Genomic DNA, 13,606 nt, shown 5'->3' on the forward strand with positions numbered 1-13,606 from the left:
CAGACCCCAAACCTCAGTGTGTGACAAATGCTTGAACTCCTGCAGAAGAGCCTCTGTCTTGCCCACTGACAGGATGCACCTTGCCTTGTCCCTGGCTGTACATCCTGCTCCACTGCCCAGGAGCAGCACACAGCCCATGGGCAGGGCTTGCTGCTCCTCAGCCTCTTTTGAAGAGCAGGGAAAACTCCTGGGTGTGTGGTGTGCTTACTCCGTGGGAGGGACATGGGTTTGCTTCATGGCACCATGTTGGACTGATCCCTTTCTGCTGAGATCCCCACATGCTGTCCTCGCTTGACTGGCAGCTGAGTCTGTTCTGCCCGGAGCAGCAGTGGCTAATCCAGACCTTGGAGAAAGGACTTTCTTAACCTACTTAACTGTGAAGGCACACGATTCTTGGGGGCATCCCTTGAGGCAGCTGGTTGGGGAGGCTTCTGGGTGTGGGGGACATTCCTCAGGAGTGCTACAAGGAGGGACCTCAAGGACATGTGGGCAAGCATTATTTCTGGATTCCAAGTCCCAGACACTTGTAAGGTGTGTCACTCCTCTGGAAACCTTGCCCTGGGATGTCAGGGATGGCATAGAGCTGTCCCAAGCACTGCAGTCTCTCCGCTGGTATGGCACATATCCCACAGCTCTGGGTCACACTGCTGGCACTTGATGAGATGCCCATGATGTGCTGCTCGTCACCATCTGCCCTGAACCACCAGTCTAGTAGAGCTTTCAGGGGAGGAGCAGCCTCTTGCCATGTGCTGATCAAAAGCCAGGCTCCATCCCCAAGCGATGTCCCACTCCACAGCTACACTTCTGACAGCTGGCACCTGACTGTGGGGCAGTGGTGCCCACCTCACAGGGTCATTGTTGCAGCATTGGGTGTCACACAGCTCCCAGGGCTTTCCTCAGCCAGCCTAGCCCTGCTCCAGGTGAATACAAACACCCTCTGTAAGCCAGAGCCCAGCAGACCATGGGCAGCTGGCTCGTGCAGGAGATGGCCTGTGAGCCCCAAGACACTTGCTTAGCCCAGGCTGTAAAATTCCCACTTCCCAGGGTTTCCAGGGTTTCTTGCACCAGTGTTGAATTTTGGCCCCCATAAAGCCTTATCTTTAAACAAGACTAGGACCAGCAGCCGGGCCTTACTACAGCTAAACACAACCTTATTTCATCTTTATTAGGGATATATTTCCTCTTTCTCCAGGGTGTCCCCATGTCGTGCTGGCTCCACAGCAGGAGTCGACAGACATGTCCCTGCCTCGCCTGAGCGGTCTGGGCTGGTGACTCCATTCCTGTCACCTCTTCAGGGGCACATCTGCTCCTCCCGAGCAAAGGCCCTGGCCTGTGATAAACACCCTCCTTTCGGTGTCCTTTGAAAGTTGTCCTTCCCTGCTGCCAGGCTGGGGAGTGCAGCAGGGACATTGTGAGGCTGTGGTGGTTTTCCCAGCCTGGTACATTGAGCTCGGCTCCAGCTCTCTCATGTCTGGTGCAGTTGCTGCCGAGTCAGTCAGTTCATCCTGCTGGTGCACAGAGAGGAATTTTGGGGGTCTCTTCCTGAATCTGGAGCAGAGAGGATCACCAGGCTATGGACAGCCAGTACCACTGTGTCCCTCCCTTCCACCCCAAACTGAGTACCCCCAGCCAGAGGGGTGAGTGGGGACAGCAGGGTGAGCCCCACAGTGCTAAAGGACAGTCCTTAAAGGATTGGAGGTGCACAGCAGGGTCTCTCTGGTGGTAGGTCTGTGTTTCAGGTTCAGCATGAATCCAGCCCAAACCCACCAAACCCGTTTGTTTGGCATGGGGAGAGGCAGTGCCCAGGCAGCATGGGGCCAAGGCATGTCCCCTCCCTACAGCAGGATCCGGGTGGCTGCCAGCAGCAGTGGCACAAGGAGAGGCTTGGTCTGTGCCACCTCCTTCCTCAATGTGAGTAAGGGCCAGCTCCTGGCTCGAGCATTCCTTAAGCTGCAAGGTGGCTGGAGGAGCAGCAGTGGGAGGGAAAGGACAGTGTTTGGGAGGAGAAGGGAAAACAGAGGGACAGAGAGTGTTTGTGACAAGGCTGCTCTGTGCAGCGGGAGCTGATGAGCTTTGGTGCATGGGAAAATGTCCAGCACGGGGCTGGCGCGGTGAGATCCCGGTGCCGGAGGGAGCTGCTCCCTCGGGCTGGGCAGTGGAGCCGGGGGGAGACGGCACTGGGGGGCACCTTTCATGGCAGGGGACGGGGAGGCGGCCGCACAGCGCTGCCTTGTCCGGCCAAGCTCTCCTTGCAGACGCGCATTGTGTCCGGCCGTGCCAGATGTCTGGCTTGTCAAGGGCTCTGGTCGAGGCAGGGACCCAGGGAGGGAGTGTGGAGGGTGGACACTTTGTCTGGGACATAACGAGGTTTGCGTTAGCGAAGGAAGACAGGAAATAGAGCGTCTTAACTGGAACCTGGCCAGCCCCAGTGCACTGCGGCCCGCGGCCACGTTGGTTTTTTCTTTTTTTGTGCATCTTGGAGGAAAACGCTGGGCAGGACCTGGAGAAAATGGGCTCCGTGCTCTGACTGCGTGAGTGGAGCAGGACCAGGGCCTCTTGCCACTCACCACCCAGTAGTGGGTGCAGGATCCCTGTGGTACTGGTCCCTTGCCCCTAATGAGTGTGGCTCAAACACCCAGTAATGGCCCCCCCACGGGGCCCCCATTCCCACATAGTGTCTCTAATTTGTATTAAGTATCCCTTCCTCGAAGGCTTTCCTCCTCCCCTCTTTCCCCCTTCTCGTCTCTTTTGTAAGTGAATAATTTATGGCACTTTTCATCTTCCTGGCTGTTGTTCCAGGCAGGCAGTGGTGGGATGCTCTGTGCCCTCCTGACGGCCACTCCCAGGCTGGGTGTGCAGCTCCATCCTTTTCCGGTGCCATGGCAGGCTGGAAATGGGACAGACACACCCACGAGCTACAGGAACTCAGGTGTGGCAGAACCACTGCCATCACCCATGGAGTCAAAGCAGGCAGGGCAATGGTTGGTGGACCCATGACGGCCCATGGGGCACCAGAGGTCACTGGTGGGACATCGCATGGCTGTGACACCCACAACTGCCCAGGCAGGTGGGCAGCAGCTGAGGGAGGGCTGCCCCAAGGCCGGCCAGGAGTCCCATGGCAGCGGGATGTGGGCAGAGCCGGGTGGACCCTGGCCCACTGCATGGTGCGGGGCTGCGGCGAGGTTTCCGTGGGCCGCTGGCTCTTACATAAGCTCATTGTTTCCTGAGTCAAAAGAGGTTTTGTCTCCGTTCTGGAGATGTGACAGGAGGAGGAACAATTTGCCCCATTCATCTTTAACTCTGCTCTGGAGAGTGGTGCGGTGGCCTGCGCCGGCAGAGACGTTAAACCCAACCACTTCCCCGCTGTAAAATCTCCCAGGGAGCAGGTGTTGGAAATCGCCCCTTCCCCTCCTGATCTCCTCAAATCCAGCGCCACAGAAATCAAGGATAATCCAGCAGCCTCTTCAAAATGAAAACGCTGAGCCCTGATTAATTCATTTAATAAGTGACTGATCCCCTCCTCCCCCAGCACCGCGACCCAAGAAGCCATTTTGCTTCTTGCTCTCCTGGGCTGATGCCGGGGCGATGCCGGGGCTGCAGCGCAGGCACAAGGCTGCTCCCACACAGCCACCTCACCAGCCTCACCACGTGTCTTGTCATGGTCTGGCCTCTGCAGAGGGGCCGAAGAGGGCAGCACTGCATGGACCTCGGGGCCTGCTGCCTCTCTTGGGCTCTCCAGCCTCACCAGTGTCTCCCTCACAGTGCCAGCGTCTCCTCCACCTCCATGCAGCCCAAGGAGCCCCAGCTCGAGGGGATTAAACAGGAGAACGAAATAGTCCCGTTTTCCAACCGAAAGATCAAACCGGTTAGAAGTGACATTGTTTTTGCAGTTCCATCTGCTTCAATTAGGGCACGGGGGTGGAGCAGGGGGGCTCCCAATTATCCTCATTAGAGGGGCTCCTCATGCAGCCAAGCTCCAGCCGTGAGCAGGGAGCTCACCAGGCTCGTGCTGGTTGATAATGAATATATTCATGGCTGCACAGCCTGGCCTTGCTCGCCTGCTGCTGCTGGAGCCCTGCTCCTGACATGTGCTTTGGGCACTGCTGGGAGATGTGGAAAACTTCTCCAAGCTCTGGAGCTTGGTGGTTTTTGCCAGAATTGAGTGTAGTCGACACAGCCCCACCACTGCTCAGAGTCCTGACACAGCTGCCAAAGCAACGCTGGAGCCTAAATCTGGTCCCAGCACCCAAGGCAGGAGCGCTCCTGCTCCCGCTCCCCCAGGTCCCACTTTGCTGTGGGGTGCTCAGGAATGGCTGGGAGCTGGAGATACCCCAGTAAAACTGCCCAGGGAGCAGCCTTATCCCCATCCCTGTCCCATCCATCCCAACAAGGAGACTGCAGCTCCCTCCTGAGCTCATCTGCATTTTCAAGCTGGCTGAGGCCATTTCCACTCAGACCAAAGGACCCAGCAGTTTGAATTTGTGGTCATTTCTCTTCTCACAGTACTGAGATTAACCCACCACTTTGTATGTGGAGCTCATGGGACAGCATAACGTGTAAAAATGCAGAAATAAGAAAATATCTGTAGCTCATGGGTTTAAAAACATCATTATTTGTGTACATCTGTCCTTGTATAAACTAAATTGTTGTTTCTGTAGGTGCTGGGCACTGATATTAGATTCCCATTTAATTTCCTTATCCCGCCTGGCAGGTTCCTAGAGACATCTCCCTCTTTGTTTGTAATATCTTTTTCCTGTAGCTAACCCAGGGTTCGTAAATGCAGCAGCATCGGGTGGAAACCTGACATGCAGCTGCTGCTGTGTGTTTTGTGTGACACAAAAGAAAACCTGAGACATGGAGGAATCGGGGCGGTCCAGGTGTCACCCCCAGGATCCTGTCCGGTGTCAGCAGCCAGCGCAGGACTGTCACTGCCTATGGGAATGGGGGGCCAGAGCTGGGGGCTGTGAGGAGGCTGGAGGTGGATGGGCAAGGGCGGAGTGGGATGCCCAGGGTGGAGTGGGGGTACTTAAGGCAGATTACGGATGTCTGGGATAGGTTGGGGATGCTCAGGGCACCTGCACATTCTTCTCCCAGGTGACGCCTCTCTTGGTGCCCTTGCCTGGCAGGGATTTTGTGCCGTGGGGGGCTCCCAGCCCTGCTGGTGCAGGCAGCCATGCCAGGGGCTGCCAAGGAGCTGAGGGAGGAGGTCCCCACCATCATCCTGGCCACGGTGCCGATTGGCCCAGCGCTGTTGCTGTGGCTGTGCCCGGGCCGATGGCAGGGCCTGGCCTACAGCTCGTGCCTCCGTGCATGGGAATAATTCTCCTTAATCCTTCCGAGAGGCATCGCTGGATGAGACTGGAGCCTCCCTCTGGGAGCCCCATCTCCCCTGGCGCAGAGAACAGTGCTGGGGGAGGGACAGCCGCCATCCTGGGCAGGGAGGCCTCTGTGCCCCCGGCCACCTGCCTGCTCCTGCTGGGGCCACAGCCAAGCCAGCATTGCTCCTGCACCCATGCTGAGGGACAGCAAAACCCTGGGAGGCTCAGCACCAGACCAGTGCCCTGGGCCAGGAGGGGTGTGGGGGCAGGATGTGGCCATGCCCCAACATCCTGCCCCTCCAGATGCAGCAGGAACCTGTGGACGTGGTCTGGGATGCAGCCGCCCACTGCAGCGCCAGCATTGCAAACACTGGGACAGGAGGCCGGAGCTCCTTTTGGGGAGGTGGCTTGGGAGGGTGCCCCTGGATAAGTGCTGGCTGCTGAGCCCCTCTGGAGCCCCGCACTCCCTGGCACGGAGAGCTGGGACCAAGGGCTTTTGGCAGGACCCAGCCCCGTGGTGGGGCGGGTGACGCCTGCCACCGGCCCGGAGCACCCGGCACATAAACACCACCCCGGGGATTAGGTCAGCTCTGGTCATCGCTCAGACGAATAAGTGGATCAGCACAAGGGAAAGGAGGGGGAGGGAGCTCTGCCGAGCAGGGAGCTCCAGTAGGGACCTTTTAATTTAGGGGCTCGTGGGGCCAGGAGCTGCCTTGGCGCAGGCGCGAGGCTGGGCAGCGAGCGCTGCCGCCTGTGGCGGGGTGACTGGGGACACGCGGCGGCAGCCCCGGCCAGCCCCACAGTCGGTTTGGATGCCCGAGTGTCCTCAAGTGCGTTTATTTTAAGGGATACAAAGTCCTGGGCCACCGCAGGGTCACCACAGCACTCACTCAGCCTGGCAGGAAAGTTTCCCGCAGGTGCTGGCAGGGGGAGGAGGAGGGTGGATGGCAGCAGCTGGGCACCATCCTGCCACCCTGAGCCTGCACACCTTTGGACCTGGCGCCCATGTGCCAGGAGCCATCGGCACGGGGCTGCGGCCGCCCCACAGCCCCAGCCCATTGTCCCACGGTGGCCAGGCCAGGCGCAGGGACGGCCATCTGCTCGTCGCTGCCGACAGCTTCTTTGTTCACCGCCCGGCGCACGCTGGCGCAGGAAGCGGCTCCCACGTGCTTCGCCCTTTCCCTCTCGCGGAGGCACCTAATGAAATAAAGGATTTACTGCGGCGAGGGGGAGGGAAGGGAACGGGCTGAGCAGTTGGAAATGTCGTGCCTGGCCCCAGGGCTGGGCTCCCTGGCCAGGTGCAGGAAGGGTGGGTGCAGGCAGTGCCGGGCTCTCTGCCACTGCTGGGCTGTTCTTTGGGAACCGCCATGGTGGGAGCAGGCACAGGCAGGGGAATGGTGCCAGGGCCTGGGGTGTGAATGTAGCCAAGATCTGTGCACTGTGTGTCTGTGGCACTGGCATTGCCAGGGCCCTGACCTGTTTGTGTGGTGGGGAAAAGGCCTTGCATGTGCTGTGGGGATGGGTCTAGGGTGTGTGGAAACTGGGAACGGGAGTGTCCATGTAGAGTGTAGGTCACTTGGGCTTTGAGTGAGACAGGAAGGACATCGTGCAGCCCCTGTCCCCTCCCTGCAGCAGCATGCCAAGCAGGAGCCTTGCTGTGTAGTGTGCCAGCTGTGAGCAGAGCTCCTAATGCTACTTCCAGGCACCATGGATTCAGGGTTTTCCCACCCCAGTCAGCCCATCATGTGTCATCCCCATGGCCCAGCGCTCTGCAGAGGTGTATGTCCCTTAACCACTGCTGGAACTTCTCACTTCCCACCACACCCAGCCCCAGACTGGGCCAGGAGGATGCAGGGGACCTGGCAGGGAGAGGCAGTGCCCCTTTCTCCTCCCTGCAATGCAAACAGAAACCGAAAAGGACCAAATTCCAAAGTTCTTATTCAAGCCCAAGCACCATGGCTGAGGGCGGAGGCGTGGGGACTGTCACCTGCAGAGGGATGGGTGGCTCGGGCATGGGGCACAGCAGCACCTGGTGTGCTTTGAGGGACGAGGGAGTGGATCCCTGTGACAATGGCCTTGCAGGCTTGCACACCAGCAGTACTTCCAACTGCTGCATCCCAGGGCCCAAAGCGCAGCAGTGCCAGCCTGGCTCCCAGTGGCAACTCAGCCAGCAAGTCAGCCCAGAGCAGCTTCGGGAGGGTGGTCCTAAGGTGCCAAGGGAGTGACCACACATCCTTCCTTGCAGATGACTCCTCATCAGAGAGCTGCAGTGGGAATGGCTCCTCCACCCTGAACCCCTCCACCTCCAGCAGCACTCAGGGCGACAGCGCCTTCCCCGAAATGAACGGCAATGGCACCGCAGCCCCCATGGACTTCACTGCCTCTGCTGACGACCAGCCCATCAACCTCTGCGACAAACTCACACCTGCCCACATCACCCCTTCCTACCAATCTGACAGCTGCAGTGCCGACGGGCTGCGCAGCAGGGTCAAGTACGGGGTGAAGACCACAGCAGAGGTATGGCCTGGGATGGTCTGGGAGAGCCAGGGACGTGCCCCACGCCCCCGCTGCCCCAGAGCTGGGCACTGCAGAGGGCTCACCTCACCCCTGACCAGCTGCACCACAGCCACCATGTGAGGAGGAGCCCATTCATGCTGGGTCAGGCAGTGTTTCCTGCAGGATCAGGCAGAGCTGTGACCCCCACCAGCCAGAGCTGCCATTAGGCCACCAGGTTATCACAGGCTTGCTGAGGCCACCATGCTCCCCCCTGCCCAAAGCAGGCAGGAGGTGACAAGCAGAGGAGCCTGGCCATGGATTCATCTCCCTGGGTTGCATGGGGGCCTTCGGGAGAGGGGACAGACATAGTGAGACAAGGAGAAAGGGCAGGTGCATGAGGTGAGAGCTGCTGGTGGTAACCCCTGTCTCCTCTCAGTCCCCCCCATACAGCTCTGGCAGCTATGACTCCATCAAGACGGAGGTGAGCGGCTGCCCCGAGGACCTGACTGTCGGCAGGGCCCCCACAGCTGATGAAGATGATGATGACCACGATGACCATGAAGACAATGATAAGATCAATGACTCAGAGGGGATGGACCCAGAGAGGCTAAAGGCCTTCAATGTAAGGAGATCTCCACAGGGAGGGCGAGCCCACCTGCCTTCTGTCTCGGGGTTCCCACCAACTGTCTTCTCATTTGCAGATGTTCGTGCGCCTTTTTGTGGATGAGAACCTGGACCGGATGGTTCCCATCTCCAAGCAGCCCAAGGAGAAGATTCAGGCCATCATTGAGTCCTGCAGCCGGCAGTTCCCCGAGTTCCAGGAGCGGGCACGCAAGCGCATCCGCACCTACCTCAAGTCCTGCCGTCGCATGAAGAAGAATGGGATGGAGATGGTGAGTGGCCACCCCAGAGCCCTGCCCCTTGTCCCAGTGCCCAGGGCAGCACTGAGCATTCTCTCTGCTTGTGTTCCTGCAGACCAGGCCCACGCCGCCTCACCTAACCTCAGCCATGGCAGAGAACATCCTGGCTGCTGCCTGCGAGAGCGAAACGCGGAAAGCAGCCAAGAGGATGCGGCTGGAGATCTACCAGACCTCCCAGGTATGGTGTTGGCAGCTGGGGGTGGGCGAGGAACAAAACTGGCAGTGTCCTATAGGGGGGTCAGAAGTCTTTCTGAAAGTCTGAGGGGCTGCAGAACAGAACCCCGTGGTGTGTCCTGAGACTCAGGCCAGTGGAGATGGGAATGCTGGTTTGGGTTGGCCACACTGCAGCTGCAGAACACCCTGCAGGACACCCTGCACTGTCCATCCTGCTGGCCACAGAGGCCAGCCAGGCTCCTTGCTGGAGCAGGTCTGTGTTTCCCCTGTGCAGGATGAACCGATCGCCCTAGACAAGCAGCACTCCAGAGACTCCACAGCCATCACCCACTCCTCCTACTCACTGCCAGCTTCATCTTACTCCCAAGACCCGGTCTACATCAATGGAAGCCTGAACTACAGCTATCGTGGCTATGGGTCCCTGGGGGGCAGCCTGCAGCCCCCCGCATCCCTCCAGACGGGCAACCACAGTAATGGTAAGTGGCTGTGCCAGGGGCACAGGGAGCCCACCTCTGCCCCATGCCTGGGCAGTGCACCAGGGGCTCCTGGCATCCCCCGCTGTGGGGTTGGGCTGGTTGCTGGAGGAGGGGCAGGGGCTGCTCCCGCAGCTCCCACAGAACCCAGTCGTGGCAGCACCTCTCCCACTGCTGCACAGAGCTGCTCCAAAATCTCCTCTTGTCCCTTCTGTCTGGCAGCTCTGCTGATGTCATCAGCAGGTGGTTGGTTAATTGTTGAACTGCTCTTGGAAGGACGGTTTGGGTGGCACTGGTGGAGGGAAGGAGTGTCACGTAAAAAAAAAAAAAGGAGAATCTGTATCAGATTCTCTGTTAATTATTAACAGGGGCAGCACCTATCACTGCTCTGATCTCCTGCTGGTATGAGCCGTTCCGCTCTCGGAGATGGGGACAAGGTGGGGGGCACAGCCACAGCTCAGGAGGGCTCTGAGGGGCTGGGGACTGCCTGGGAACAGTTGAGAAAACAGGACTGATGCTGCAGGGCAGGAAGGCTGAAGGAGAGCATAGGCAGAACTTGAGATTAGGAGCAAATGAACAGAGCAGAGTATCCTGGACAGGAGCAGGGCACACAGGAGGGCTCCAAGCTGGTGACTCACCCACACCTGGAGTGAGAGGTATTGGATGAGACTAAGTGTTCCCTCTGCCTCTGTCCTGCAGCAGTGGTGGCAGGAGGGGCTGGATCCCTTGCCAGTCCTTGTCCAGTCCTTCTGAAATCCCTGGGATACCATTGCCTGTCCTGGTGTGCTCTGGGCTCCTGCCCCAACCCACCCCGACGGGAGCCAGGATTTGGAAGGATGTGATTTCCGGAGGCCTGAGAGATGCCTGTCTGGGATTAACTCTTATCATCCCTTCCTAATGCTTCTTAACCCTGAATAAAGATCCTGTCCCGGCCTCCAGCTGCTGAGACCTAATCCTCACAGCAATGGTTCCTCCCCAGAACAGCACAGGCACCCGGTCCCCCACTGCTGGGCACCCTCCTTTGGCTCTTCCATGTCAGACAGTGAATTTGCACAAAGGTTCTTGAGCAGTCCCAGGAACAGCAAACAGTTCCAGGGTGCAGCACCCAGCAGCACCTCTCCTTTCTTTCTAGAGGATTTTTAAACCTCTGTTTTGCAGTTGTGTTTTTGCAAGCTCTTTCCCAGTCCTTCAGAGGGAAGAGCACTCTGCAAGGAGCTGCATCTTCTCCTCCCTCTGAGCAGAGGCCCCACAGGGCTTTGCTGCCCAGAAGTGTCTTCACCCTCCATCCCCCACCTCAGGCAGTTCTTGCTCAAGCCCACATCCCTGCTCCCAGCTCCTTCCCCCTTGGTGAGCCGGGAAACAGGCTCAGTTTACTGCTGCCTTTTCTGTCCAGTGAAATTGCTTTCACATGAGAGCCTCCTCCTTCTCCTCCTCCTTCTCCTCCTCCTCCCCCGCTTTGAAGCTCTGGTTCTCTTGGCATGGAACACTTCTGCTGGTGCTGCTCCTCCCGCAGCTCCAGCACTGCTTTCCTTGAATGCTTTCCATTCCACCCAGGGCAATGAGCTCCCCTCCCTGCCACCATCACCAGTGGCACCCACCTGGACTTGGGGGCAGCTGAACTCTCCCATCCCAGTTTGCAAACAGCCACAGCACCCAGTCCTTGCTCTGTGTCCATGGTGTCCCATGGCTGTGTCAGGCCACCCAGCAGGAGCAGCCATCCCAAAGCCTTCCTCCAGCATCACCAACAGCTCCAGCCACCTGTGGCACTTCAGCTCACAGCCCAGGGATTAGTTCAGTGTATTCTCTCCTTCCCTCCAGGCTGCAGCCTCGCCAGCCTCCTCTCCCTGACTATCACATCTCTAGTACATCTCTTGGAATTTCTCATTTCCAATTGATAGTGTGTTTCTTGCTCTTTGTTTTGCTTCTCTTGCTTAGTCCAACATGAAGCTAAGTCCACTTTTTCCCCTGCCTTTACCTGCTGGGGTCACTTGTCAAGATAAACCAGGGGAGCACAGTCCATATGAGATTTTACTCCCCATATGCAGAGGGAAAACCAGAACCTGGAAGGCAGTTTTGATGGTGCAGGTGCCAACAGGAGCTGGCTTACCTCCCAGCAGACCCTCTCTGCACAGAGCTGTGGGCCAGGCTGCAGGATGGGATTTTTGTCATGTTGGCTCTGAGACACCTTTATAGAATCTCAGCATTGTTTGTTTGGAAAAAGCCTTAAGTTGACTTCACTCCAATCCCCTGCCACAGGCAGGGTAGAAAGGGTTGCTCCAAGCCCCATCCAACCTGGCCTTGAGCACTTCCAGGGATGGGGCAGCCACAGCTTCTCTGGGCAGCCTGTGCCAGGGCCTCACCACCCTCACAGGAAAGAATTTCTTCCCAATATCCCATATGAGCCTGCCTTCTGTGAGGGTGAAATTGTTGCCCCTTTTACTGTCACTCCACACGCTTGTCCAAAGTACCTCTGCAGCTCTCTTGGAGCCCCTTTAGGCACTGGAATGAGCTCTGAGGTTTCCCTGGAGCCTTCTCTTCACCAGGCTGAATAGCCCCAATTCCCTCAGCCTGTTCCCCTGCCAGAGGTGCTCCAGCCTTTGGAGCATCTCTGTGGTCTCCTCTGAACCTGCATTCCTATTGCAGAGGCAGTGAGTGGCTGCTCTGGTGTCTGTGGGAGCAGGCGCTCCTCACGTTATCTGGGGCACTCTGGGGACCTTTCAAGTGCTGCAAAGGTCTGGAATCACAACAGGATGAGCATGGGAAAGGTTGCTGTGCCTGAGCTTCCCTCTCACTTTCCCTTGGCAGGTCCAACCGATCTCAGCATGAAAGGTGGGGCCTCCAGCACAGCCCCCTCCAACAGCACCAGCCGGGGCATGCAGGCGGCCCAGCTCAGCCCCACGGAGATCAGCGCCGTGCGGCAGCTCATCGCCGGATACCGGGAGTCGGCGGCATTCCTGCTCCGCTCTGCAGACGAACTGGAAAACCTCATTTTACAGCAGAACTGACTCCCCGTGTCTGCATCACTCCTCGGTCGACAAGACAATTTATACCTGCTAGAAGGAGGCTCCCGGCGGTGTCCTGCTCAGGACCACCATCGTCCTCCCGCCACGCGGTGGGCACATGTAGTTTTAGAAGGTGGGATCCAAAAGACCTGTTTTCTTTTACACTCCAAGCACCTGGGACTTCAGGCACAAGGACATGTTTTGGAACCGTACCAACACCCGTGCCTCCGACCGACCAGAAGCCAACCCTGCAGCTTGGAAGGATGTGGGACTCTGAAGGGCAGAAGGGAGCCTGGGGAGGTTTGGGGCTGCAGATGTATTTAGAATAACCTTTGTGGACCCAAATGTTAGATTCCCATCCCTGGATAATTTCCAAGTCTTAGGTGAGCTGAATCACATATTTATTGAGAAATGGACCCTCCTCTCCCCTTAGTAATTTATTTTTCTGAAAATGGATTCTTTTGAGTTTGTACAGATTGCCAGTTTTTTGTCTGTCTGATCAGAAGGAATTTATTCCTGTGAAATAACACATTCCATATCACTACACTACTAATTTCCAGGCAGCTCTGCCTGTTTCTCTGGTGAACCCTTGTCCCACAGGGAGCAAGTTTGCCATCCAGTCCTTGACATCGAGGCTGCTCAGCCTCCAGTGAGCGTAGGTGGGAGCTGAACAGCAGCGCAAGCGTCCTGCTTAGGCCTTTATTCGAAGGGGTTCTATAGCAGCAGTGGGGTCTGAACCTCCCGCAGAGACTCGGCAAGCTCAGCAGACCTCCGGCTGGAAGGACACCTCGCACTCATTAAAGTCATTGCAGATAAGAGAAGGAAGGAAGAAAGGAAGGAGATAACTGAGAAACACTGTCTTGCAGTCGCCATCCGTACTCTACCTCACACTCCATTGTGGGCTTCTTCCAGGACTGGCGGCGCCGGTCCTGGGGGACAGCAAGTGTTGCAGACATGGGGATCGTGCGAGGAGGCTGGAACCTCCGGCTGGGGTCCTGCTGCGCCCGGCCGCGCGCTCCGCTCCGTCCGCAGCCGGCCCCGGGGAGCACCAGGGGATGAACCGCCCGGGACCCGCGGGGGTGTGAGGCAGGGCAGCCCCAGGGCTCACCCCAGAGGTGAGCTGGAGTGGTGACCGCCCTCTTCTGTGGGAGAGACGGGCAGCACTGAGCAGCAGAACTGACAAAGTCCTCTCCGGGGCCCAGGATCCTTCCCCCTCCCTGCTC

At 58.0% G+C, this 13,606-nt stretch overlaps 1 protein-coding gene across 5 annotated transcripts in view; it reads left to right on the forward strand.

Annotated features, from left to right (window-relative positions):
* NOL4L (nucleolar protein 4 like) overlaps positions 1-12,929 on the forward strand; it is a 58,878-nt gene extending 45,949 nt beyond the window's left edge. For all 5 annotated transcript variants that reach the window (XM_005524726.3, XM_088064622.1, XM_014254257.2 and 2 more), the window contains 6 exons: positions 7,564-7,835; positions 8,251-8,436; positions 8,516-8,707; positions 8,790-8,912; positions 9,183-9,384; positions 12,187-12,929. In XM_005524726.3, coding sequence (XP_005524783.1) covers positions 7,564-7,835; positions 8,251-8,436; positions 8,516-8,707; positions 8,790-8,912; positions 9,183-9,384; positions 12,187-12,386 — 1,175 coding nt within the window. In that variant the 3' untranslated portion in view covers positions 12,387-12,929. The remainder of the gene's footprint in view (positions 1-7,563; positions 7,836-8,250; positions 8,437-8,515; positions 8,708-8,789; positions 8,913-9,182; positions 9,385-12,186) is intronic.
* The last annotated feature ends 677 nt before the right edge of the window (positions 12,930-13,606 follow it).

The sequence above is a fragment of the Pseudopodoces humilis genome, chromosome 19, assembly GCF_049639895.1.
Source record: "Pseudopodoces humilis isolate 2021_Gansu_Grassland_sample_001 chromosome 19, ASM4963989v1, whole genome shotgun sequence".
Taxonomy (NCBI): Eukaryota; Metazoa; Chordata; class Aves; order Passeriformes; family Paridae; genus Pseudopodoces; species Pseudopodoces humilis.